We start from the raw sequence: 27,994 nt of genomic DNA, 5'->3' as shown, positions 1-27,994 counted from the left end.
TGCCCCGGTCCGTTCGGCCATTAGCTAGCCATACGCCATGATGATGAGGAGCAGCCTTAGGCTTCTGCCCAGGCTGAGGGGCAAAGACCTGCTTCTGCCCCCTTGGGACAAGGCTCCAGCTGCTGCCTCCTCCTGCCTGCTGCCCCCAAGCAGGGCATTTACCGGAGAACCCACCGCCGGCGGGTGAGTGACACGTGATCAGAGAATGCCAGTCTGAAGAGCACTTGCTTTGGCACCCATTGGGTTAAATGGAATATTTTTTACCTGAAGGAACCAGGGCATGAAACATTAACCCTTTCACTAAGCAGCCACCATATGATTCATAAAAGGTTTTCTTTTGGCTCTTAATTGAGTAATAAAATAATTCTTTATCTATATACATTTTCATGGAATATACTGTTCCGGTCACTAGTTTTTCCTAATTGTCTATATATTGTTTTATGTCGTTTTTTTCTACTTTTTCCTATAAATCTGCAGTGATATTTTTTTGATTCCTAAAACTTTTTGGCATGCCAGGATCCATTTAATGTTTACTCTCCAAAGTTCATTCCACAGATCCAAGGTTAGTCTGATAAAATACCTTTTCAGTGCAACACATAAATGGCTTTTTTTCTTTTCTTTTAATATCATTATTTATTTAAAAAGGTCAATTTCATCTTTTTTCAGTGGAACGGGGCATTTTCATTGTGTCATTTTTTGACACTGTGGCATTTATGTACCTTACATTAAATACATGAGAGGGAACTTTTGGGCTAAAAAAATGTGGGTTTGATCTAATCCTAATTTCAAAATCCCATTTTTGGGCTATAGCGGAAGTGAAATAAGATGCCGGTGTCATTCTTCAGCGGGCCTATGGGCTCGTGAGGCTTAGACCAAGTTATCAGCCTCATCGTTACCCTTTGAGGAAAGCCGAGTCTCTGAGTAGGTGGACTAGGCCTAATTAATCCTTTTGTGTTTTTGGCCAATAGGCCCGGAATGGAGGGAATGTCACGTTTTGCTCCGTCACATAGAATTTCACATCCCTCTTTATTTGTGTTTTAGTTAAGAGTGGAATCCAAAGGTTTAGAGCTCTGACAGCTACTTAAAAAGTAGTCTTATCACTATAACAACCAGTGAAAGAAATGCATTTGTTGCTAAGGAGATAAGACTTTTTTATCAACTGCACCAGAATCTTTTTTCTTACACATAACTCACTTTGTGTCAAACACTTTCTGCTCAGGGAGGAAGCTTTGCCTTCATAGAACCCAAACCAGAGATGTCTTCTGGTTTGGTCCTCAAACATCTTCTACCTCTACCTGTAGCCTTCTCCGTACTCTTCAAATCCCAGCAGAGGCCTGGTTATATCACAATGTGTGTTCTTTATAAAAAAATCATTCTGGGGTAAAGTTTAAAAAGTGGTCTAATCACCATAGCAACTGAAAGAATATTACCATACAACCAGTAGGGATATTTTATTGGTTGTTGTCTGCATATGGCCACTTTTGAAGTCACACATAATATTTCTCTTTGTTATGAAGGCTCCACATTAAGCGTTGCCCTGACTTATGTCGTAACTGGTTAAGTCTGCAGAAGACTGTATTTTTTTTTTTATAACATATTTTTTATTACATTTTTCATTTAAGAAAAGAAACATTTTTTTTTACATATTGTTATACATGAACATAGGCAATGCAGAAGTAAGGTATACATGGTACATAGGTAGAGTTGTTTACATCGTGGAGAATGTGTCAAACAATTCCAGAAAAATATAAAAAATTAAATAAAGGGTAACCGAAGAAAAATAAGAAACGAAGATAAGATATAAGTGGAATTTGCACTCCTAAGAATATCCAATACTTATAAGTATACAGATATGTGATCAGCATATAATACTGTAATGTATGATGAAAGAAGACTGTATTTAAACAACGTGGTAACAGGGCACTGTGGTGGTTGGTGGGAGAGTGGAATGACTTTCCAGAAGAATTGGTAGAGGTTAATACAGAGAGAGAGTTTAGGCTTTCATATGATAGACACCAGGCGATCCTGAACATGGGGACACATTATGTTTGACGTTTTTCTCATATGTTTGTATTACTTCGTAGTGCCTGATATTACCTAACGCTAGTAATGCCGTTACCTCTAGTGAGAAAGAAACCCAGTCCCTCGTTTTGGGAAAGAGATGGAAGGACACTGCAGAGACAGTGATCATCGGAGGAGGGTGCGTTGGTGTGAGTTTGGCATATCATCTTGCCAAGAGCGGTATGAAGGACGTTGTGCTCCTGGAGAAATCAGAACTCACAGCTGGATCCACCTGGCACGCAGTAAGCTCAGTGGAGCTCAGTCATGGTTTTTGGGTACCATCTTCGGTGTCTGGCATGACCGTAAACTAAGTGCCTCAGCCAAGGATTTGCAATGGTTTAATTATTAATGAATTATTAATTATTGCTAATTATTTTGGAGACATTGGGTTTAAATAGTACCTTCAGTACTGAGTTTCTTCACAAATGTAACAAAAGTTTTCTTCAGTTTCATTACCCTCACAAAGCTATCAGAACCAATCAGCTTCAAGAAAATAGTGATAATGACGATGATGATGATAATAATAATTCAAAATACATAATTCAATTTATGGTTTCAGGTGCTTCGTAAAATAGTTTAATTAAGAGCAATGGCTGTGGCTATAAATGGATTTATAATTGTTCAAGTTATTTACAGAAAAATAATGTATTTTTTTAGGCTGGATTAACTACCTACTTCCATCCTGGAATAAACCTTAAGAAAATTCATTATTACAGCATCAAACTGTACGAAGATTTGGAAGAGGAGACTGGACAGGTACTAAGACTTGTCTTTGATGTGACTGACAAGTAGTTTATTAATATTTCAGATTAACTTTGGCAATTGCGTAGAAATGTATAGTATGATGTATGTACATGCTGATCCCCACTTCTGATTTATAGATAGGCACCCGGAAGGATTTGCTCGGATCTGTTTTGTTCTGTTTCCTTCTTTGTTATCTGCTTTCTGGGAAGGGTGACGTTTTTTGTTCTGTTTTGGTTGTGGAATCTGTAACATAGCACTTTGACCACACTGACCTTGTAACACTTGTATCAAATGATAAAAACGACAAAAAAAAAAAGGTTACACGCAGCTATGGAATACGTAAATATAGGCATTCATCAAAAACACACAGAAATGTTTGAAACATGTTTATCAAGGGTAAACAGGGTCCATTCTGGTGCAAAATTTAGAACAATCAACAGAAACATCCCACCGGTTTCCATGTTGATTAGTCCAGATCTTGGACTGTATACCAAAAGTGCTTAAGCCAGAAATATATGAAGCAATAGGGTGTATTGACAAAGACAATTCTGGGACTCAGAGGTCGGGCAAATGGAACCGAAGTGTCCCTGATGGTAGCCTTTCATTGATGGCCTGGGTCAAACCTGGAGAGTTTCTATACGTGATTGTAATGGTGATTATTGTCCATATTCCCCAACTATTTCTAGCCACCGTTATAACTGAGCCATCATCCACCTTTTCCTTTGGTCTTTCCGCATGATAAATCACGGTGCTTACAAAACATGCCTTATATTTATTAATAATCACACAACAAAGTATGTAAGTACTGCGGTAAATATTAACCTATGTTTGTCTCGCTATAATAGTCACTTATTGCAAAGTAAATGTCCTTGCAGCTAAAACATTGACCAGACAATCTCTACTGTATACATTCACAAAAAAACATCGCCATTGACCTCTTCATGTCAACCAAACAGCCTGCAGTCTGTGTTATGACCAAAACTGCAAAGAAAAGTAAATGATTCTTTAATGTAAATAACAAGGCATTGTCAATATACAGTATGTTAGAAGTGCTGTGTCCAAGAGGGAATGGGACCCCATACCCCCCAACATGAATCCTGGCTCCACACTGTGTCCCCTAAACAGTTCCTACAGCCCACCGCATTGGTCTGGTCTGTCTGCTGACTGTCTGCTTCAGTGAGGAACCCAGTGGCACCCTATTCATTTTTGCGCCAATTCTACCGTTAGCGGGTCCCGGGACCCTAAAAGGTTATGTTTTTATCCAACGTAGGCATTTTGTTCTTTGTTTTGTACAAATGGAATCCAAGTTCATGCAGAAGAGGATGTCATCAGTTGCGTAGTCACGTAGTCATATAGTAACAGAGGTTAGAAAAGGACTGGTGTATTGAGTTAAACCCCCCGTTTGGCCAGAAAAGGCAATCTGATTTCTCACTCCTCGCATAACAGTATATTGACATAGCCTAATTTTCTGGAGGAGGGAACCAGCAGCACCTCATTGATGCTGATTGCATCGATGTCTATGTAACTGGATGGGGTAACTATAGGCAGACCTTGGTGCTGTATGTCTCAGAAAAAATTTATAAAATATTCAGTTGAAATTTTTCTTTGATATATGGGTTACAGATGGAAATACATTTCTTAAAGTGAAATAAAGTGAATTTTATATTTTCCTTATTTGACTTGATGCAAAAATATAAATACAAGTACAAGCACCTATTTTATTGGATATTTACCATCAAATTATTTTCTATGTCATGCTTATAGGCTGTTGGGTTTCACCAACCTGGGAGTATCAGAGTTGCTTCAACACCAACAAGAGTGGATGAGCTCAAGTACCAAATGACACGTTCCCGCTGGCACCCAAATCCACAGTACCTGGTTGGGCCTGAAAAAGTCCAGGAGCTGTTTCCATTGCTGAACATAGACAAGGTATATGATCATTGTCTAGGTATGAGAACAGACCTAGTTGGTTTGTGAACATAAGTTAAGGTTATGTTATGGTTTGGACCCAAAATCTTAGGGAGCAAGTAAGGAAGCATGGTCATAGTACCTTAGGTCAAAACATTGGGCATCTCCTCTGCATTCTCCGCTCGTCTGTCATGTATGTATTTGATTTAAGGACTGTATGCTTTCTCTAGCACTATTGTGCTTAATACATTACTATAATACATATATTTTGCTTTCTATTTTTTGGATTTTTTTTCATGGGGTGCACCCCTGCCTTACTGTAATTGTTCTTGGCCGTAGTACCATAAACCTTGGCAAACAGACTACAGTCTAGTATGAATGCCCACACCTTTTAAATGAGTGTAAGTGTCCAGGGCCATGTGTCTAAATTGGGCCCCTAAGGACCCTTGCTATGCTCTGTGTATTAGTACACTCACAAAAGCACATTGTCAGGTATAGAACTATACATTTATATACTTTGGATTAATCATTTTAACTGATTATACCTAAAATGCGTTCTCGTAAGATTCCATCCCATTGATCTATGTCAGTGTAACTCTTCCAATCCTTGTGTGTTACCTGTTTTTACAGCAGACATTCCTGCATTACTCAGTCTTGGGTCTAATGATGAAAATTCTGCTTTGTATAGGTTCTAGCCGGCCTGTATAATCCTGGAGATGGTCATATAGACCCCTATTCTTTGACGATGGCCCTGGCTGCAGGGGCCAGGAAATATGGTGCCCAGTTATACTTCCCTGCCCAGGTGATTAATCTCACACCTAGATCCGATGGAACATGGAACGTGGAAACCCCACATGGAACAATTCATGCAAAGAGAATTGTGAATGCTACAGGTAGGACAATTAAACATCTTGCTTATCTATTAATGGCGTTACAGAAAAAGAAAAAGTATTGCATTTCTGTGGATGTAGAAGGGTCAAACAGCCATACAGGTGTTATAGCAAGAGAGCACTAGGCTTGATCTTTTAATTGCTACAGTCTTATTACATGTTAATCTGGTTGATACTGCTTCCGCCGACATGATATTCCAGAAACCATATCTGTTGTCTCTCCTTATTGCACATTTCTTGTGTAAAGTATTGATGTTGTCTATTCTGTAATTTATGGGACGCTTTGTTTCATTTTTATAGGCGTGCTATTTTGTGTAGAAATGCTGAATGTAGGGTGTATAGAGCTTGTAATGATGTTTCAGTATCTGAAATATTTGTATTAAAGTTGTATCTAATTTATCTAAACTTTTGAAAAAAAAAAAACAAGAGATAACTAATTTGTTTCCTCCTAGTCAATTGTTTTCCTTGCACACCTACTCACTTTCCTCACACATGTACTGCCGTCAGGGGAGCCAAGAGCTGTTGACACATCAGTACAGAATTGTACATTTGTCCCACCTTGTACGCACACCGATACATATACAGATGTCCCATCCCTCTCTCTATCCTCTACAGCAGACTATTATTTTAATGCCCCTTCCGTTTTCCTACCATTAATGGACCAGGAAGGGGTGTCATCCTAGGTGGCCCATCTCAAATGGATGTCTGCACAGACCTTATTACCAGTCGTTCCTAATACTGTTTGTGGTTTGTGATGCTGGGCTATGGCACTCTTCAACGACAGGTAGGCTGACCTTGAAGTACACCTTGGGGGACCTTCATCTCACTGCCCGGGGCAGAACACATCTGTCTTTTTGTGCCTATGACTGGAGTTCTTACTGTTAACAAAATCACTGGCAACTGGATGTACTCCTTTTTTCTATTGCCTGGAGATACCCATAACTTGACATAATAGAAGTTATTAAAATCAGTCTCTGCATCTTCACTTCATGCATTGAACAAGAAATATACATCTTCCAAAATAAAATCCATCAGTAGACTCCTTTATGTTTCTTGTTTTATCTCCAATAAGACATCTCCAATATCTCCAATGAAGTCATCTCCAATATCTCCAATGAAGTCATCTCCAATAGCCATAGTGCATATACTATCCAGGCTTCCATTCAAAATCCTGACTGTCACTTTGATAGCAGTTCCCCTTCTTACATATCCTCACTTATCTTCAAATACACTCCTACCATGACATTCACCCATCCTCTGCTCTGATTCTACTTCTCATGCACACTTTACAATGTTCATCAAGGGCTTCCCCCATTGTCTGAAATGTCCTTCCCCAGTTTGTCTGACTATCCCTCTGCCTTGAGTTCTTCTTAAAAGCCTTACACTTTTTTAGGGACGGCTGTCAGCAGATATCTTAAACTCCCTTACCTCCCCCCTACACGTAGCTCACCTTTCCTAGTCCTCCTACGTTAGGATTGTACTTACATCCAGCAGTACTATTCTTATATGTTTACAGAGCAAAGAGTGATACTTCTGCCTCCTGTGTAATACACGCTGACTCCTTCTAGATTGTAAGCTCGTTTGAGCAGGGTCCTCCTCACCTTTTGTTTCTGTAAGTCAAATTGTTCTGAACTACTTGTTATGTCCTGTCTACCCATTATGATGGTGCCATATAAATTGATAAGTAATAATAACAATAATACATGTACGTATGTGTATTTGTATTTACTTAGCATTAGCAGATGTACTTAGCGTTTTACAAAAACCTTTACTCATACATCACCAGCTAATTAAGGCACAGATCTGATTACCCACTCATACTCCAAAAAAATATTAATCAAATAAATAGACAGCAGCGGTAAAGTAAAAGGCATTTCAACACAATCTCTATATCTATAATATAGTTTCATCTTAAGAGGACCATCCTATGCTGTCTGCCAAGTAAATGTTTATTTTTAACAGATGGCTAGTTTCCAAAAATGTGCTTCGTTTTCAGATCTGTGACTGTTCTAGGAAGTAGACTTGCATATGTTTTCTTGGTGTTTGTTCTAAGATTAACCCAGAATGTCAGACCACATTGTACTGCTGACTAGCTCTGCGATTTTATTTGCCATTATTACTTATTAAATGAAGATTCCTCAAGGATTATTTTGGCTCTTACTGTGTTATTCAGGGATCTCTGCTTTATTTTTTGTAAAAATTTTTGTAAAAAATAGGTAAATACAACCTCAGACGAACAACACATGACATATTACACCATGTCATGATTTATTCAACAAAAACTTGCAGTCACTGAGTCGGCCCTGAACTCCTCTGTATATCAAAGTATTCTAGTGTCAGATCTGAGGCCATCTGTCCGACAGCTAAGGCTTGGCCAAAATTGTGTCACGCCACAGGACAATGATCACAAACACACCAACAGAATGGCTGAAAAAGAAAAGAATAAAGTTGTTGCAATGGCCCGGTCAAACTCCAGACCTCAACCCTAATGAGATGCTGTGGCAAGACCTTAAGATAGAGGTGCATAAACAAATGCCGCATCATTTAGACAATATAGACACATGTCCTCTTCCGGGTTATTCATAACATTTCAAGTTGACTGGAACTTCTTAATTGTTGCCCTGATGGTGGAAATTGGCCTTTTCAATGCTCTGTCTATTTTCTTATAGCCACTTCCCATTTTGTGAAGCTCAACAACCTTTTGCCACACATTATAACTATATTCCTTGGTCTTACCCCCTGTGATGAATGGCTAAAGGAATTTGGCCTATGTGTTACCTGATATTTATACCCCTGTGAAACAGGAAGCCATGTCAACCAGTCAACCAGGTGTACTAAAAATGTAAAATATGAATGGCAATATACATCAAATATATTTTCTTATTTCATATGAATAGGGGTGCCAATAATTATGCCACACATATACTTAACATTTTTTTTTATTTTTTTATAAACCAGTGTTGTGTTTGCTGTTTTTTTATATCCATGAAAGCAGAATATTTTTGTGGATTATTTTGAAGAAAAGAAGACACTTTTTCACAGCCTTCTTTGCTCACTTTTACCAAGGGTGTCAATATTAGTTGATGGTACTGTACCAATAATTTGAGATATTTGTTGGGTAAGCAGTGCTATTGTTTTAGATATATTTAATTACCCCAAGGAAGCTGAGATTGGCAGCAGTAGGCTTGGACTGGGCATCTGACACACCGGGCAAAAATGCCCAGTGGGTTGCTGGCCACAGTGCGACACGCTCACCCGATCTGCCACTCTAGAGCCAAATCATGTGCAGAAGTGTGGGGCTGCCAGCTGGATATGGCCGGCCGTTCGCTATGTGAACATAAAACGTAACCGGCCGTGCATATCCAGCCGTCTGCTGTACCTACGTCATCAGGGGGCTGCCAGCCTTAAAGTGCCAGGACCTTCTCGTCATCGCCAGTCCGGCCCTGGGAAGCAACCTGTGGCATAGTCAGCATTTTATATATATAGCCTTTTTTATTTTGGGTACATTTTGGAAAAAAAAACTGTCAAAAAACTACATCTTTAAGGCTTAACAAAACCATTCCCACAATGATGTGAAAAATATTAGCTATGATGTGAAATATCAGATAGACAGTGTGCATAACACAGTATTACTAGATGTCAATCTGATATTTTGGCTGTGATGAAAATTCATTTTATTAACCCCTTCAAGTGCCAGTTATTAGTTGTTCTGGTTATTTTACTAGCTGTTCAGTTGCTCATGTTTTGACTCTGTGCCATGTTGTGCGGGATTCATATTTCCTCACTTGGAACGGCAAAGCCATTGGGATGTTGGCCAAACTGTCCTCAGTGCCAAGATTTAGCTACAAAACTAGAATGAACTAGATCAGACCGCTTCGGTGCGGCTTCTACGCCTGTAGTAACTTTAACAGGAATCCAAATATTTAATTGGATCCCTGGCCAAGTCATGTCGTTATAAACAACTTATAAACTCAACTACCTTTGTGTTGGGACTGCAGAGAGAGTGAGAAGTGTGCGTGGATTACATGTGATTCTACAAGTAGCTACAGGGTTTGAGGAAAACACAAAAAAATTCTTAAATAAAAAAATAAACCTTTTGTGGAAAATGTGTTGGAAAATGAAATTGGGTGTTTTATACGTACTGTTTGGAATATAAGATTTGTGATTCTCAGTCAGTTTTTGGCTCACAAAGACATAGCCATTAGGCCTCATGTTGCATGGTTTTCCAGGACACATATAATTTCCACATGTTGCTGATCAGCACAAGTAAGATGCCAGTATAGGGGGTGTATAACCTTTTACCTCATACCTCCCAACTCTCCTCTGTTCCTCCTCATGATTTTGGGGCACTGTTCTGCTGTCCCACCAGGCTGCCCCACTGTCTAAGGTTTGCTGGCTGGTTAAGAAGATCCTCTGATCTCCCCTGACAACCCTAGGAACGTTAAGATTGATAAGGTCTGTACGATTGCTGCACCAACCTCAACTGCAGCTCCCAACCACATGCCCCCTCTAAAGCTGCTCTCCTTGCACGCCAAGGGCCTGCAGCTTACCACTCTGGTCCTTGCACAAGTGTGCTAGCAGCCTCACTTTTACCACTGGGTTGCTGCCTCCCTGTTCCAGGGAACCATTTTGGACTGGCAAAGGGAGGCAGGAACACAGTGGGGTGACGTTACGTGACCCCACAGTAAAAGCGAGGCTGCCAGAGAGAAAACTGAGGGTGAGGTAAGCGGGCACATGTATCTACAAGTGTGTATGTTAACATTAATGTATATGTGTAGTATATATGAATGTGTATGTGTACTTGTGTAGGTGTTTGTGTGTGTGTGAGCATTAATGTGTGAGTATTTGTGTGTTAAGGTGGCACTCACAACTGTTTGGAGCAAAGGTTTCTAGTACATGTGACCATTGTTTTTCTTTCTGATTTCTGCGACAGTGGTAAATAACAGAGCTTCACTTGTGTTTCCAATTTGTCACACTAGAATTTACAGTTGCTGCCAAAATGTAAATCTTCTCTCTCCAACAATTACAGTTTTGGCACAGTCGTTCCAATCACAGATAACACCCCTGTGGTTTCTCATCCTTTCGTTGCTTGGTGCAAGTTAGTGTGAAGAACCCAGTAATATTTTCTATACACCTGATTTATATCTATAAGCCATTTTCATACATTTTATTTACAAGATTATGTGTACATTCTATACATCTTTCAGTGCCTATGTTTGCCTGTTCTGTGCATAAGTTAATCTGCCATTTGTAGTTCTATAATGTACCTTGTTGTGTTTGATGATTGGAGTGTAAGCCTGAGCTACATCCAGGGCCGGCCCAAGACATTGTGCTGCCTGGGGCGAAGTGTGAAATGCTGCCCCCCCCCGTATGTGTGGTGTATAGTCCCCTCTATAGTCCCCCCCCCCGTATGTGTGGTGTACAGCCCCCTCTATAATGAAATCAGCAATTGTGTTTCACAAACACCGAAGAACCAATTTAAGTTTCCTTTTTCATAATATATTCAGATTGAAATAGAGTAAATAACACGATACCTTCGCTTTTCCTCACACTGATTTCTGGAGTTTTGTCCTTTGAAGTGACTAGTTCTATTTATCCGTACAGTAAGTAAACTGCCAGGAAACAGATAACCAAATACACACCAGGACAGGCTCTGCCACACCGACACCAAAAACCAGGACATGCTCTGCCACCGACACCCAAACACACACACCAGGACAGGCTCTGCCACATCGACACACAAACCAGGACATGCTCTGCCACACTGACACCCAGACAAACGCACCAGGACAGGCTCTGCCACCGACACCCAAACACACACACCAGGACAGGCTCTGCCTCACCGACACCCAAACACACACACCAGGACAGGCTCTGCCTCACCAACAGCCAAACACACACACACCAGGACAGGCTCTGCCACACTGACACCCAGACAAACACACCAGGACAGGCTCTGCCATACTGACACCCAGACACACACACCAGGACAGGCTCTGCCACACCGACCCCCAAACACACACACCAGGACAGGCTTAGCCACATCAGGACGGGATAAGCTACTAAGAGCATGAAAAATTGCTTTCCACATTGCTGCTTGTTGTGTGTTTGCCACCTTTGTGTATCTGTGCCCCCAGCCAGGCCCCTTTGTGCATTTTGCCCCAACACACCCCTGTCTATTGATTTATTTGATGCCCCCAGCCAGCCCCCCTCCCTTGTGTTTTGACCCCCCTTTTGTACTGGTTAATTGTAATGCCCCCCATACCCATGTGTATTACCCCCCCTACCCTTTGTGTATAGATTGTCCTAATCACCCTGTTGTGTACTTATGTCCCCAGCCACCCTCTAGGGGCATGAATATGTCTCTCCATGACTCCATGACTCCATCCCTCAAATTTTTTTAAATACTTACTTTTTCTGCTGGCTTTCTTCCACTGACGTGCTCTTCTCCCTCGAGATCCTCGAGATCGCGGTGACGAGCAACTGTTTTGCGTGAGCCCGCCCCCTTGAGCGTCACGGCGCATCTTCAAGGGGGAGGGACGAAGAGCCGAACTGATCGGCATGCAGGCAAGCCGACCGCTTTCAAATAATGAAACGTAGGCGGTTGTACAGTAGTTTTAAAACCGGTAGCAGCATCGAATGCGGAAAAAAAATGGCGCTTGGGGCGGCAAAGTGCTGCCTCTTCAAAAGTGCCGCCAGGGGCAATTGCCCTAGTCTGCTCCATGGTAGGGCCGGCCCTGGCTACATCGATTGACTTCACCTACAAACTTGTATTCTTTATATGACCTTTTTGGCTTTAGCTGAGTGTCCTTTCAGATCTACCTGCACTATCTCCCAGGACACATATTAGTTTAAGCCAGGGGCTGTAGATGACGGCCATTGCTGCCGACGACCTTTAAATAATTTCACATGCAAAGTTTTGAAGTTTTAGAAAAGACCTTTGTTTTTTGAAGGGGCTTTATTTTCTATAAGATCCAGGGTAGGAGAGTCCGTTTTAGATGGATGGAACCTACAGCTGATGAGCTTATTTTCCTATTTGCGACAGTAATGTCTCGCTCACCCTATTTTCAGTGTCACCTCAAATTGAATATATATAAAATATATATAATATATACCGTATTGGCTCGAATATAGGCCGCACTTTTTTCCCCCACTTTAAGTCTTTAAAGTGGGGGTGCGGCCTATATTCGGGGTCTAGCGCCCGGGCAGGCAGCGGGGTTAGGATACAGATCCCCCGCAGCGGTGCAGGGGACCTGCATCCTACTCCCCGATACGCTCAGACAGCCTCCCCTGCCAGCACTTCCCACGGGGACGGTCCGCACGATGCGTTTTACCTCTGCCCTCCCCGACTTACCAGAGCAGACTCCCGGGTGTCTTGCGGGGCCGGCGGGGGACATCTACACAATACGTGTATACAACTTCCGGTGCCGGCACTCAGCAGATGTGCCGGCACCGGAAGTTGTATACGCGTATTGCGTAGATGTCCCCCGCCGGCCCCGCAAGACACCCGGGAGTCTGCTCCGGTAAGTCGGGGGGGGGGGCAGAGGAGGACAGTGGCAGCATATTCCGGGGGGGGGGGAGGACAGTGGCAGCATATTTCGGGGGGGGAGAGGACAGTGGCAGCATATCTCGGGGGGAGGACAGTGGTAGCATATCTCGGGGGGGGAGGAGGACAGTGGTAGCATATCTCGGGGGGAGGACAGTGGTAGCATATCTCGGGGGGGAGGAGGACAGTGGTAGCATATCTCGGGGGGGCAGTGGCAGCATATCTCGGGGGGGAGGACAGTGGCAGCATGTTTTTTTGGTGCTTTTTTAAAGAAAAAAACTTTTTCTTTAAAAAAGCACCAAACTTTTAGGGTGCGGCCTATATACGGGGCGGACTATATCCGAGCCAATACGGTAAAACTAACTAAAAAATAGTAGAGCCCTCCATATTCTTTAACTGTGGCCCTTTTAAGCCAGGAAAAGTGGAATTCTATTGGAAATAAAAACAGCAGTCAGCTACATTTTTCCACATTAATTTTAGTAGAATTTATTTAAACGCGCTCATGCTATATCACGGGAGAGGAAAGAGCAGAAAGGGGTTTAATGTCATTATGCTCTGCAGGGCACATTGTATACTGTTCTTTTTATATGTCTTATATTAAATAAGGATGACTTTATGGAACTAAAACTAGTTTAGTTAGTTTAGTTAGTTAGTTTTTATCTCATATGTGCTGCTGTGTTTATTTAACTTGCAGTCAGTATGTATGATTTCGTACTCTGAAAAGAGATTTCAACTGAAAAGGTGTCTCCTAACCCAATGTGCGTTGAGCTTGCCAGCACGCAATGACATTTGCTTTCGGGGAATCCGTGACATTTTTATCAAACAAGTCACTGCGTGTCCAAATAACACTGACTAAGGTCAAATTTTATTTGGGAACATAAACAATATTTACACTTTACGCAAACGGAATTTGAATGAAACGGAGTTAAAAAAGCAGTTCGTTCTGCTGCTTCATGACAAATTTAATATTTTCGGCTCTGTTTACTACAAAACTTAATCTGACAGCTGTAACGTGCTTCTACACGCTACACGTATGTTTCCTGTAAAACAAGGAGAACATATATTAAGGAGAGTCCTTTCTCTTTTCCAGCAATGTTGTGAAATCACCAGTGTTATAAATGTGGAAATTCGAGTACTTTTTGCTGAAGCCAAGAGTTCGTAGAATACAACCTGTTACAAAAATAGTGCGGCAATGGCGTTTAGCCTTTTTTTGCTCTATATAGATTGAACCTAACAGAAGTATTTAACGCAGTTAGTTTACACAGATTAATATATCAACCGAACAACAGACATAAGACAGACAAAATAATAAAGGCAGAACTTTTAAGATCTTTTGCAAAAATACATTTACCAAGGACTAAATATATGATCAAGGCATTTTTCGGTCAAAAACTCTCACGTGTACCCTCGCCTGCAACTTGCAAAAGCTTGATGAAGCTCTGGCCATCGGTGGAATAAAAAATGGTATATTGGGACATACGATTAGGTGGAGCATCCACTCTCGAAATGAATGAGTCCTGGTACATTAAAATAGACCTGGCATCCATTGCATATCACACTATCAAATTTGTTAAATAGTAGAGGTTATGAGAAGTTAAATAGGTGCAGGAAGGGGACAGGGAGGTGTACTCTGAAAAAATGTGTCACTACTTTATTTCTTTATGTGTTTTACATGCAGTTCCACATATAGCCACCAGATTAGAGTAACAAGGACTTTTGGCAGCATTTACGTTATGAAAGGATCCCTTTTTTGCTTGTTTAATGGATTGTCTACTCGTGGGGTATCGATTGCTAAATATCTTATGGACCGCTGGATTATTTGGTGATTTACCCACTGGGCAAAAGTTGCCAGGGCTGCTAACAATAGGCAAAAGAGTGTTTTTAGAATGAATACAATTATATATTTCACTTGAAGAGGCCACCACTCTATTGATGAGGTGTTTAATTAGTTCTTTCAGGTAGAGCAATAACATTATTATTTCAATTTGACACTATTTCTCCATTTTAGGATTCTGGGCTCGAGAGGTTGGAAAGATTATTGGATTGCAGCACCCACTTATTCCTGTTCACCATCAGTATGTTGTGACAGCTACAGTTCCTGAAGTGAAAGCCTTAAAAAAGGAACTTCCTGTTCTTCGCGACCTGGAAGGATCATACTATTTACGACAAGAGAGAGATGGGCTTTTATTTGGTCCATATGAAAGCCAAGAAAAGATGAAGCTACAAGACTCCTGGGTTACTGACGGAGTCCCACCAGGTAAGAAGGATACGAACGAAGAAAAGAACATTGTTGCATTTTTTCCATTTCAATAAAACTGTAGAATTTGTTACCTAAAATATTTTATGTAGGACGTAGGATAGACCAGCACGATAAATAGACATGTGATGTAGCACAGCACAGAAATACAAGTGAAGAAAGCAGTAAAGGATGAGGAAGGAACTTGTCTTATATAGTAATCATTTCCTTATAGGCTGGAAGATGGAGAGGTTTGTCATTAATGTGACCGATGTATTTTATACAGTATACAGCCTTAATAATTAATTGGGGGGTTTGACCCAAATCATGAGGATTGTCTATTAAAAAAAGCTTTAGGTTCTGCCAAGAGTAGGAACTAGGTAAACAGTATATTCAGCCCCTGTCAAAAACATAGCGTAGCAGACACTATGGTAGTTTGGTGGAAGCAGAAGTTCGATACTCTTTTTCTCCCCATATTTTCTGTTGAGACATTGCTTTAGCTAAGGTGTGACAAAATACCCTGTAACACTTGGAATTTCTAATTAGGGATTATTATTATCTTTTATATATATAGCGCCAACAATTTACAGCGCTTAATACAATACATATATTCAAGGGGTCTGACAAGACGAGAATTGACGGACTAAGACAAACCGATACATTAGGTGGAGAGAGCCCGACTCGCAAGCTTACAATCTTGAGGGAATGGGGTGACAAACATAAGGCACAGAGAAAGGGTGAGAGGTAGTGTGGTGGTTGTATCAATGACAAGGACGTTCTAGCAGCTAAGATGGTGCGGCTTCTCTGAAGAAGTGGGGTTTGAGATGTTTCTATGCAATTCAAATTTGTGATTCAATGATTTTGTACATTTTTTTTTAATCTCTTTTTTTTTAAGGATTTGGTAAAGAATTGTTTGAGTCAGATCTAGATAGGATTATGGACCACGTAGAAGCAGCTATGGAGATGGTTCCTGTCCTCAGAAATGCCGACATTGTTAATATAGTTTCAGGACCAATAACATACACTCCAGATATTCTTCCAATGGTTGGCCCCCATCAAGGTATACAGAATTACTGGGTAGCCATTGGTTTTGGGTAAGTAAACACAATAATATAGGTTTAGTTCATATTTCTAAATTTAGTCTACTACTAAAGGCTTTGAGGTGTGAAAGGGTTTTTTGTTGACAGCAGAACAGGTCACTATATAAGTAATATGGCCATGGGTCTGTTCATTTTAAAATGGACACTGTGGGTATTTTCCCATGATTAAAGAGGGTCCTCAAATACAAAGCAAGGGACATTGAAAGGGCATACCTGTAACACTCCTGGTTTCACAGCTGACCAATTTTAAAAAGAGAGTGGGTGGCAGAGATGCTTTTAGATTAACCAATGGGCCTCCTTGCTTGAGTGTCTTTAAGATTAACCAATGGGCCTCCTTCCTTTAAAGACTCTTAGATTAACAGGCCTCCTGCTTTGAGAGACTCTTAGATTAACCAATGAACCTCCTTGATTGAAAGGCTCATAGATTAACCAATGAACCTCCTTGATTGAAAGGCTCATAGATTAAGCAATGAACCTCCTTGATTGAAAGGCTCATAGATTAAGCAATGAACCTCCTTGATTGAAAGGTTTTTTAGATTAACCAATGGACCTTCTTGCTTCTGCGGTCATTGAACAGTTCCCTTGAAGCTGTCAAATAAAAAAAAACTACTGCTTCTGTTTCAGTGAATAGCATTTACTTCAGTTGAAGAGGAAAGCCTCATGTTTATAGTTAAAAGCAGAGGCTTCCTCTGCAGAGAAGAGAAATCCGGCTGATCAGTCACACTGTATTTATTCATATCATAATGAACCATACTCATATCATTATTATATACGTACGTATTGTTTGAAACTGGTGCATGGGATATTTTCTCTTATAGGATTTGTCATTGCATCCTTGATTACTTTGTAATTGATCTGCCTCAAAGTAATTCTACACTGTATGTCTTAAAGATACGGAATAGTTCATGCTGGAGGCATTGGCAAATTTCTAAGTGACTGGATCATATGTGGTGAGCCTCCATTTGACCTCATTGAATTAGATCCAAACCGATTTGGAAAATGGACCACAACACATTATACTGCCTTAAAAGCAAGAGAATCGTATGGATTCAACAACATTGGTGAGCTCTTGACTAATAAAAGGTCTCTACTTACCAGTTGCATAGGCTAAAAGACCTTTATGCTTGTTAGTACACGTATGTATGCTTTAGACATTATAAAACTCAAACCTATCCGAGTTGTGAGCTATCATTATAAGACTAAAGGACTAGGCTTGGTCCAACTTGTAAAAGGAACATGGTCTGTCTCCGTGCAGCCTGACATTTTCCAAGGTTACTAAACCCAAAAAATGTTGATCTCAGGTGGGGTATGGGATGTCTTCCATGAGTTTATCTCTTAGATGAGTCCCCACTGTAACCAGATGCTCACAGCCACATTTATCCTGCATCGACCTGAGTGGCACTTAAACTCAACTGTGGCTTATGTACCAATCAGATCTTAGTGAATGTATCCCGCATATTTGTGTTCTGTACATTAAAACTAGGGGTTTGCTTCAGTGGTTAAAAATGTAAAGCAGTGAGTGCAAACATGTAGCCAGGTAGATGTTTCTTAAGTACTGCACCTATGGTTTCCATTCTCAATTTGCTTTTATGCCTCCAGAAGCTAAATCATGGGGTTGTAGTTTCACTGAGGATGAGTAACTATCTCATTTGCTTCCCCTGATGTAATGTTTTATGGTATCAAAGAGTTTTCTAAATACACATAAACACATATATTATACATAATGTCTAATTTGAATGGCTCTACTGTACTGTTGTGAAGAATAAGTATTAATTCAATGTGATATTTAAGTAGTGTCCAAATATATATTGCTGGTAGTCAGTTTGATGCAAGGCTTCTTTTGTAGTTGGTTATCCTAAAGAAGAGAGGTTTGCTGGGAGACCAACAGAAAGAGTAAGTGGCTTATATAATATTCTCAAGACAAAATGCTCAATGGGATTCCATGCCGGATGGGAGCAGCCTCACTGGTTCTACAAACCTGGGGACGACGTGGGATACAAGTAAGTCTCGATTGACGTTCTCTCTATGTTTATGCTTGATGAACGACACAGTTGAGGTTGTAGGGTTTCAGCTTTTTCTGCCAGAAGAAACTACCGGCTGTGGTGTTGTGGTTTATTTTTATCCTTGGTTAAATTTATAAAGACATGTTCGTAAAATACTAATACAGCAATTATTAGTTTTAAGCGTTGGTGCATACATAAAAATATAGCAAAATGATTCAATGCATCGAATAACATTGTTGAAGTCTGAATAAAATCCGGTTTGCACATATTTCCTTCCAGACCAAGTTTCAGAAGAACAAACTGGTTTGAACCGGTTAGACGTGAATATAAGCAGGTTATGGAAAAAGTTGGAGTGATCGATCTTACGCCATTTGGCAAGTTTACTGTCAAAGGAATAGATGCGACCAAACTGCTGGACCATGTGTTTGCAAATACCATCCCAAAGGTGCATGATAAATATGTATTAAATGTAGGGCCTGTACGTACACAGTCATAATTCTAAATTAGAACTTGTCATAATCAACCAGCAGGGCCGATATTCCCACTTGGTTACGCATAGCTGTTCCAGCTGGTTTAATCTTCATCAAACCTCACAATGTCTTGCACATTTAACACGGTAATTGATGATGGGGAAAAAACACTTAGCCCGCCAACTTTTTATTGTTTTTTATACTTTTTGACAGCTGTTGTTCCTCTCAATAAATATTCATTCCGAGAGACACTAAATGTATATATTGTTTATGGTATTAATCACAATGACCTCACCCCAAACTGAAAATGAACATAGCTCAGTATAGTTAATTCATAATCTCAATGTCAATGACAGTAAGAGTGTTTTCTTACACACAGGTGGGTTTCACAAACATTAGCCATATGTTAACACCAAAAGGCCATGTATATGCAGAGTTCACCGTGTCTCACTTGTCCCCTGGAGAATTTTTGCTCATCACTGGCTCTGGGTCAGAACTTCACGATCTAAGGTTTGTAATCTTTGGTTAAGATGCATCGTACTCCCAAATCCTGGTGAATATATTTAACGTCACTTATTTTAACATCTATAGTCATAGTTAGGACCTGGTTTTTATTTGTTAAGATCTCAGCATCTCCTACATTACAGTGGAAAATGCATGACTTGCATGGGGTAATGAAGAGGGACACAGTTATGCCACCCAGTGTGCCGTGGCTCCCTTAAAAATGGCGAGCAAGTCACATTGAGAGTCCCGAGAAGAGAATGTACCATAGACATTTCCATTTTTCTCGTTATCCAATTACATTCAACTCTCTGACTGAAACGGAACACTGGAACCCGAAAATATAAAAAAAACCTCAAATGTCTTTGTCACAGGGTTATTTGTATGTTTTCGTAGGTGGTTAGAGGAGGCTGCAGTACAAAACAAATACAGCGTGGAGCTTGTTAATGTGACCGAAGAGACTGGGGTTATTGGAGTGGCTGGACCACTGTCCAGGGATGTTCTTCAAAAACTAACAGCAGAGGATCTCAGCGATGAGGCCTTCAGATTTCTGCAATCCCGAAAAATCAGCCTCTCTGGTATCCCTGTGACAGCTATTCGGATATCCTATACAGGTGACATACTGTGTACATTTTGAAACTCATAGACTTCGGTCCTTTATAAAATGCACCAGTGGAGTCCCTCTTTAGTGAATAAACCCTAAAATATTGGCTAATATTTAAGAAGGAAAAACAAGTTGTGGGTGAAATGCAACATTTAAAGCAACAGTTTCTATTCAGCTCAAAACGACTCCAGTTTGCCTTCATAAATAGGGTCATTGATTTCTGGATGTAAGTTATGCAAAAATGAAAACATCACATTAGAAATTAGACTGTAAGCTCATTTTCAAAATGATATGTGCACTTGGCTACGTTGAAAGAATAGGGAAAAGGTGCGTTAATAGCACTATTGTATGAAAATAAAGCACATCTGCATGGTTTATAAGTGATATTGGCTTCTGCTTTAATATTTCCCATAATATGCAGGTAAAGTTGTTTTTTTTCTAAATTGTATGTGTTTGACAGTGAGGTTTTTATATTAAGGAAACAAACGCAAAAATAAGTAATTTGCTAGCATTTTTAAAACATACAGGTTATGTAGTTGAAAACAGTTTTCACTACAAACACATTGTGTATTTAACTTTGAGAATGTTGGCCTTGGAAAAACAATGTTTTAGTTGTGGTTTAGTTATTTTCAGATAAGTATAATATGTAACATTTATATAAGTTTGGTTCTTTTTTGCTGAGTTCTTTGGTTTTCAATGACATTTCTTTATCTGATGAGCTTTTACTGACCCACAGATTTTTATAGGAAATAACAAGCATACCATTAAGTATTGGGGGATTTGTTCGCCCAGTAAAGACACTCACTGGACAAACCTTTTTGTGAATTCTACATGCACCAAAAACAGTTTCTTCCCCCCCTCCGTCTGGATGTGACACACACTTATAATGCAGAGTCAGCACACAAGACAAATCCAAGCTAGAGCACTTATCTCCCCTGCCTGACAATTGGGAGACTTGGATCATTGATATGTAGCATGACCCCAGGCTTTTGCTTTAAATCACAGGTTATTATCACTTCAGCCCTCATCGCATAACTTTTTTTTGCTATTTTAATGTTTTAAAAAAGAAAACAGCACAATATTTGTAAAAACATATTTTTAATCTGATGCTAGTAATAAAATAAAATGGTAGGAGTTCCATATTAGGATGCTTTTAGAATCAGCTGAGATAGAACAATGAATATCTGTGATTGCATATTATATGTCCAATTACTGATGCTGTAGATGTGAAGCTAATAATCATACTCACACATTTTGTGGTACCAGGTGAACTTGGCTGGGAGCTCTACCACAGGAGAGAGGACACATCTGCCTTATACAATAATATCATGCACGCTGGTCAAGAACAAGGAATTGACAACTTTGGAACTTACGCCATGAATGCATTGAGACTGGAGAAAGCTTTCCGTGCCTGGGGAGCTGAGGTGAATTAGATCATTCCTGTAAATTTGTATCTGAAACCCCACAAATCCTTTTTTACATTAAAATGGTCAAAGTTATTCTCACACCCTTCAACTATTGGTCTTTCAGGAGAACTTTGACAGATTTGTGATAAACCACAAACCGTTTCCACACATGTCATGAAGTAATGGTTACATTGATCAATAACTAAAATGTGTTCCTTCTGGTAGTCTATTGACACCAGTGCATCTTCCAGCGACAAAACGTGATGAAGGAGAGGGCCAAAGTAGATTCATTTTATAGAACTTTATGTTTATCCCAACCTCCCAATGTTTTTCTTACCAGTATGAACACCGTCCATGTTTTCCCCATTGTGCTCCAACAGCGGTCCGGTATAATTTTTATGCCTCCATATGCTACTCTTGTAGAAGGTTCACCCATTAGCAATACCCATAGTTGAAGCTCCCTAATGCTTTGTGGTTGTGAATGAAACACAATGTAAATGATGTAGGAACTATAAGGCAGCAAACATTATTCTGTCCTTTAATGACCTACACATTTAAATTAAATGTAAACGAATTATAAGAGTGTTAAGTTTGTAAGCATGTGTTTTCGCTTTTATTTTTGTTGGCAGATGAATTGTGACACAAACCCATTGGAAGCAGGTCTTCAATACTTCATAAAGTTAAACAAGGTGGGTGGTACAAAAATCGTAAAATCATCTCAGGGAACATATTCCTTTCCAGATCCTTAAATAATTTTTTTCCCATCTTTAGCCAGGAAAAAATAATTTAAGGATCTGGAAAGGATTATGGAAGGTGCATTTTATCAAACACTGAAAGACCCAGCATTATTTGGTCTGTTAAGCAAAAACATCTTAGTAGACCTCTTGTGTTGTTTTTTGCCATAAAGGTTTGATCCCATAAAAACAATACAGAAACTTCTAAGAACCCTTCATAGTCTCTATGGTAACGGGATAATTTGCACCATCTTGCCCACGGGGCAGATAAAGCCAAGTGGCCCAATTGGCCCTTACTCCCTCCCCAATAACTAACATACATAGTAAAACATAGACAATGGATCTGCATTTCTGTAAATAAGTAACTAGATTGCCTGTAGAAGCCTGACACCATGTGGATAAGCATTGTACAAGATACATATTCGCCTTTGTGGAACAGAACTAATCGTATAGTATAGTGCTGCCAACAATTAACTTTTTGAGCTCCAACCTAGGGATCCTGCTGTACATTCAAGTACAGATCTAGCTAGGCGATTTGCACGCTCATCTACATACACCAGGGGATTCAGTAGTTCCTTTGTTATCCATTGCAGCATAAAAAACAAAGTCCTTATTTAAAATGACATATTATAATTTACATTTTACCAAGGTTTTTCATGTATTTAATTATTTGGGGATATCTACCTGTATTGTATGTACCAGAGATATTTTGTTCTATATTTATCTCCCTCCCAATACATTGTGATGCCCCACTGCAGATGAGATTTAATATACTCATATTTTTTCCTACTAACTAATATTTCTGTAATGAAATTGTGTTTTTTTTCTTAGTTAAAGGTTAAGTTGTATTGTTAGTTTGACTATGGCTTTACCAACAGTGTATTTTTTCAGCAACTAGAGGGTTACCCTCTCAAGTATAGCCATTGCGTTTAAATGGTCAATTTGCTACTATTTTCAATATTTTATTACAGAATTATTACAGTAATCAAACCATGGCGAGAGTCCGCTAAATAACCTGTATTCTATTAAAAACAACAAAAAAAAACAATTTTTCAAAAGCAGTTGTTCTGCCGTGAAGAAGACACGGATGATTTAGGGGACCTAAAGCAGAAAAGCCTTCAAATACATTGATGCAAGCTTGCTTTCTGAAAATGTGTTTTTGCATGTCTCAAGCTGCTTTCTGTTCTTGTGAACAACCCTATACTGTTCCTACATTTTACTAGAGTATATTTGAGGGACCTTTCACAAATGTTGTTCTAATGTGTTATGCACATTATTTGTATTCAAAGAAAAAGAAAGACACCAAATAAATAAGCACCAGGCTGTTACAATATAGTGTAACTTATTCTGCGTGCTGCACTTCACATAAAGATCTGGTACTTGAGAAGTGGCTTTACAGAGTGAAACGTAGGGATTTAAATTCTTTGTTGACAAAGCTATACACACCACAGAACTTCACATTGTCTGAAGATGAAAGTGATATGATATATTGGTAGCAGTTTTATCACTACTGACGCCATGTTTATTGATGTCGTTTGATGAGGTTAAGCCTTCCTCATGGCTTTAGCCACTAATGTGAGCTGTGCCTTCCCTGAGTTGATGATTCTAAAGATTCCATGTCATTGACCTGCTTGGCCAATATGTAACCTAGAAAAGCACCTGGGACAAGTAGATTTTTAGTCTTAAGTTTAAGGTACATAACATGTTGTCCCTCAGTTAGGCGAATTCGCTGCTATGTGCTCTCATACCATATACACAAAACTATGTTTAGAAGGATAAGAAATATATATTCATCATTATGATGTGTTTTTAGTCAGCAGCCTTCATTGGCAAACAAGCTCTGAAGCAAATAAAGGAAAAGGGTCTCCAGCGGAAATTGGTCTATCTGACCCTGGAAACAGACAATGTCGATCCAGAGGGCAATGAGAGCATCTGGTACAATGGAAAGGTGAGAAGATTATATATATATTTATATATATATATATATATATATTATAACATTTTAACTTATACAGTATGTGTATATAAATAAGATTCACAGCAGATGATGAACATAGCTTATTGGATTTAGGTATAGCATGGTATATTGGGAATGATCGTGATTTCTTTGTGTCTACGTATGTACGTTTATTATGTGCATACACACAGAATGGCAAAAATATGCTCTGAAATCTTTTGTTGTAGACAAACAAATAAACAACAAATAGAAGCACAGTATTGCAGGTATATATCAACTGAATAAGACATACAAACCCTGTATTTGCAGGTATAGATTAAATACATAATGCATGGAAACATAGCATTGCCAGTATAGACCAACTGAAAAATCATGTCCTCTCCGAATCTCGGGCTTCTCTCAGTCTGGCTCAGACGCACCCTTTATTCATTCTATACCCTTTAGGCCCCTATTTCTCATTATCTTTCCCCTTTCTGCCCATCTCTCCCCCAGGGGTAGTCACCAGTATTGCTTATGGTGGATATTTACTGGGGTCTGTGGTGGACAATTTAATAGGAACACTGACTGTCGTTGTTCTCCTCTTTCTTGTTACCACTTTTTATTTGTCCCCTTTCTCTTTATCTATACCCGTGTCTTTATTTCTGCCCTTTCTCATTATCTCTCCCATTTCTCTTTATCTCATCCTTCCTTTTCTCTTTATTGCTTCTGCTATTTCTGGTTGTCTCTCCTTTTTTCTCTATACCACTCCCTTTGTTCCTACCTCTCCCTTTTCTCACTATCTCCCGTTTCTCCCAATCTCTCTTTTTCCTCCTCATCTCGCATTATCTCACTCCGTTCTCTTTATCTCATCTCTCCCTATCCTCTTAATCTTACTTTCTTCTCTATCTCACATCCTCTTTATATCTTACTCTCTTCTTTCTCTTTATCTCTCTCATCTCATCTCTTCTCCTTCCCACTATTTCCTTTCCCTTTCTGCACATTTTTCCTTTTTCTCAATATCTTCTGGTGGTACAAGTGTGAACAGTATTGTAAGTATCAAAATCAAGCATAATAGGGGTGCATATAAAATGCATACACTGGGGTACAGTGGTCTGGCTGGTCTACCTCAAACATTTGCACTTTTACCTCTCGTGTAATATACCCTCACCTCTTTCTAGACTGTAAGCTCATTTGAGCAAAGGTCTAATTACTTTTGTTTTTGTTTCCAAATTGGTATGTGATACAGTGCTTGTTATGTTCTGTTTACCCATTGTACAGTGCTGCAGAATATAATGGAGCTATATAAATGAAAAATATAGGAGTGTTGCAATTTTGGTTCATGTAATTTAGTATGCATTACAAAGGACCAATTCTAGCAAGTATTTTTTTTATGAAAAAGGCTTTCTTTTCCCTGTCATTGAATTTACTATGCATTATATACAGTCCTGTGGAAAAGAAAGTACATCCTCTTTGAATTCTATGGTTTTACATATCAACAATCATTTGTTCCTTAGCAGGTCTAAAACATATTACACCGTGTCATGATTTATTCAACAAAAAGTAAAGCCAAAATGGAGAAGCCATGTGTGAAAATCTAAGTATACCTTATGATTCAATAGCTTGTGGAACCACATTTAGCAGCAATAACTTGAACTAATCATTTTCTATATGACTTAATCAGTGTCTTAAAATCGTTGTACAATAATTTTGGCCTCTCTTCTTTATAACTGTGCTTTAATTCATTGAGGTTTGCAGGCTTTTGTTTATGCACGGCTCTCATAAGGTCCCATCACAGCATTTTATTGGGTCGAGGTCTGGACTTTGACTGGGCCATTGAAACACCTTGATTCTTTTCTTTTTTCAGCCATTCTGTTGTAGATTTGCTGGTGTACTTGGGAACATTGTCCTGTTGCATGACCACATTTCTGCCAAGCTTTAGCTATTGAACGGATACTCAAACTTGACTTTAGAATACTCAATTACTGCAGGGTTCCCAGGTCCTGTGGCTGCAAAACAAGCCCAAATCATGACCACCGTGCTTGACAGTTTGTCACGGACTGGGTCCAAACAGACTAAAAGGACCCAGCGCGCCCGAAGATTGCGTGCAGGAGTTACGGTGCAGTAGTGGAGTTGAACAGGGCCTGGTTGCAGGGCGACCACACTCACCCAGGTGTTGAGTATCTAGGGATGTGCAGCCAAACACCAGTGCTCTGATATAGCAGCGGATGTAGTCCAGAAAAAAGTGAAATCCTGCAGGCACCCTGGAACAGGCATGAGACATCACACAAGACTCATATGCAGGATGCTGCAGGCTGGGAGTATGGAAGCTAAGCAGAGAAATATAGCAGACACATAACAAGCAAGGGACAGGGAGACCAGGCACGAAACATAACCAGACAAGATATACATGTTACTGAGCACAACAGTGAACAAGACAAGGAATAAACATAACCAGACAAGATATACATAACACAGGGCACAACAGGGAACAAGACAGTACACCCTGCTGCCGGGGATACAGGACAGGACACCCCGCTGCCGGGGATACAGGACAGACTGACACACATAAATACAGAAACTAGCCTAGGACTGTATGATAACTATTGGAGATTCCGTCACATCTTATGGCCATAGTATGCTTAGCCCACCACTACGCCAAAGTACTCCAATGACGGTGGGTCCTAACGCTAATCCCTGCTGACAGTGGTACGAAACAAACCAAACATGAAATCCAAACACATAGCACTGAGACATACCTTAGACTGCAGACTGAGACAAACAGAACACATGGGAGGGGCGCACCTTATAAAGGATACAAAGCAAAGAGCTGAAGCAGAAGCAAGGAATGGGAGATCAGAACAGAGCAAAAGGAAATCCAGGAAAGGATTGAAGCAAAACAGGGAAATTGAAACAAGAGCGAGATATGCAGCTCCGCAGCCTAGGAAGGACGTGACACAGTTGGTGTGTTGGTGCTTGTGCTGATATGCTGTGTTTGGTTTTTGCCAAACGTGGCGCTCTGCATTATGGAATAACATCCCCACTTTGGTCTGGTCTCTCCAAAGGACATTGTTATGTAAAACCATAAAATTCAAAGAGGGTGTACTTTCTTTTTCACACGACTGTAACCCAGCTCAGCCCTTCTTTCAGGACAGGTTTGATCTGATGTCATGTATAATAAGGTACAGTAGTCCTGCAAACTCCCTCTTTAGTGAATTAACCATTCTGTGACAAAAGTATTCCAATTGAAATATGCTTATGATTGGTAAAGGGGTGGTATGTAGGCTCATGCACATGTATAAGTGCCAATTCCCCCACATTTAAATCTAAAAGAGGGAGTGTTCCTAAAGATTTAATTGGTGCCAGAACTTGCTGTTATCAACTAGCACTTGATTCTGATGCTATACACCAGGGTTAATAAGCAGTTATGGACCACAGGTTGCACAGCCAGCCACTAGAGCAAGAAGCTGGCTGAGCATTATGGGATTCTTACTTCAGAACTGGAGTTGCATACACCTGTTAAATATATGCATTGGATTGGGGTTGTATTTTACCCTACACAATGTATCCTCTGATTTGGAAGATTGCTTATACATCAATGCATAAGTAAAAGGATATTCTTTCTCTTACAGGTCATTGGAAACACTACATCAGGGACATACAGTTACAGGACCAACCAAAGCCTGGCCTTTGCTTATGTGCCCACAGAACTTAGTATTCCCGGCCAGAAAGTGGAGGTGGAACTCCTTGGCACAAACTACCCAGCTACAGTCATACAAGAGCCCTTAGTGCTCACTGAACCCACCAGAAACCGCATGCAGAAGAAACATGGAGGCACCAACTTATAACTGTATGCAA

At 39.9% G+C, this 27,994-nt stretch overlaps 1 protein-coding gene across 1 annotated transcript; it reads left to right on the top strand.

Moving 5' to 3' along the window:
* Positions 1 to 37: 37 nt before the first annotated feature.
* LOC149285486 (dimethylglycine dehydrogenase, mitochondrial-like) lies at positions 38 to 27,984 on the top strand. Its single transcript, XM_089495262.1, has 17 exons — positions 38 to 183; positions 556 to 562; positions 2,085 to 2,303; positions 2,719 to 2,817; positions 4,570 to 4,734; positions 5,402 to 5,606; positions 15,158 to 15,406; positions 16,281 to 16,479; positions 17,377 to 17,546; positions 18,332 to 18,485; positions 18,768 to 18,933; positions 19,338 to 19,468; positions 19,856 to 20,073; positions 21,330 to 21,487; positions 22,099 to 22,158; positions 24,017 to 24,151; positions 27,769 to 27,984. Exons 1-17 carry the CDS (start codon positions 38 to 40, stop codon positions 27,982 to 27,984), a joined length of 2,697 nt encoding a protein of 898 aa, XP_089351388.1.
* Positions 27,985 to 27,994: the final 10 nt, after the last annotated feature.

The sequence above is a fragment of the Sceloporus occidentalis genome, unplaced genomic scaffold, assembly GCF_023333645.1.
Source record: "Sceloporus occidentalis isolate IW3139 unplaced genomic scaffold, rSceOcc1.0.p SCAF_78, whole genome shotgun sequence".
NCBI classification, from domain to species: Eukaryota; Metazoa; Chordata; class Lepidosauria; order Squamata; family Phrynosomatidae; genus Sceloporus; species Sceloporus occidentalis.
This window is presented reverse-complemented; position numbering and strand designations above follow the sequence as displayed.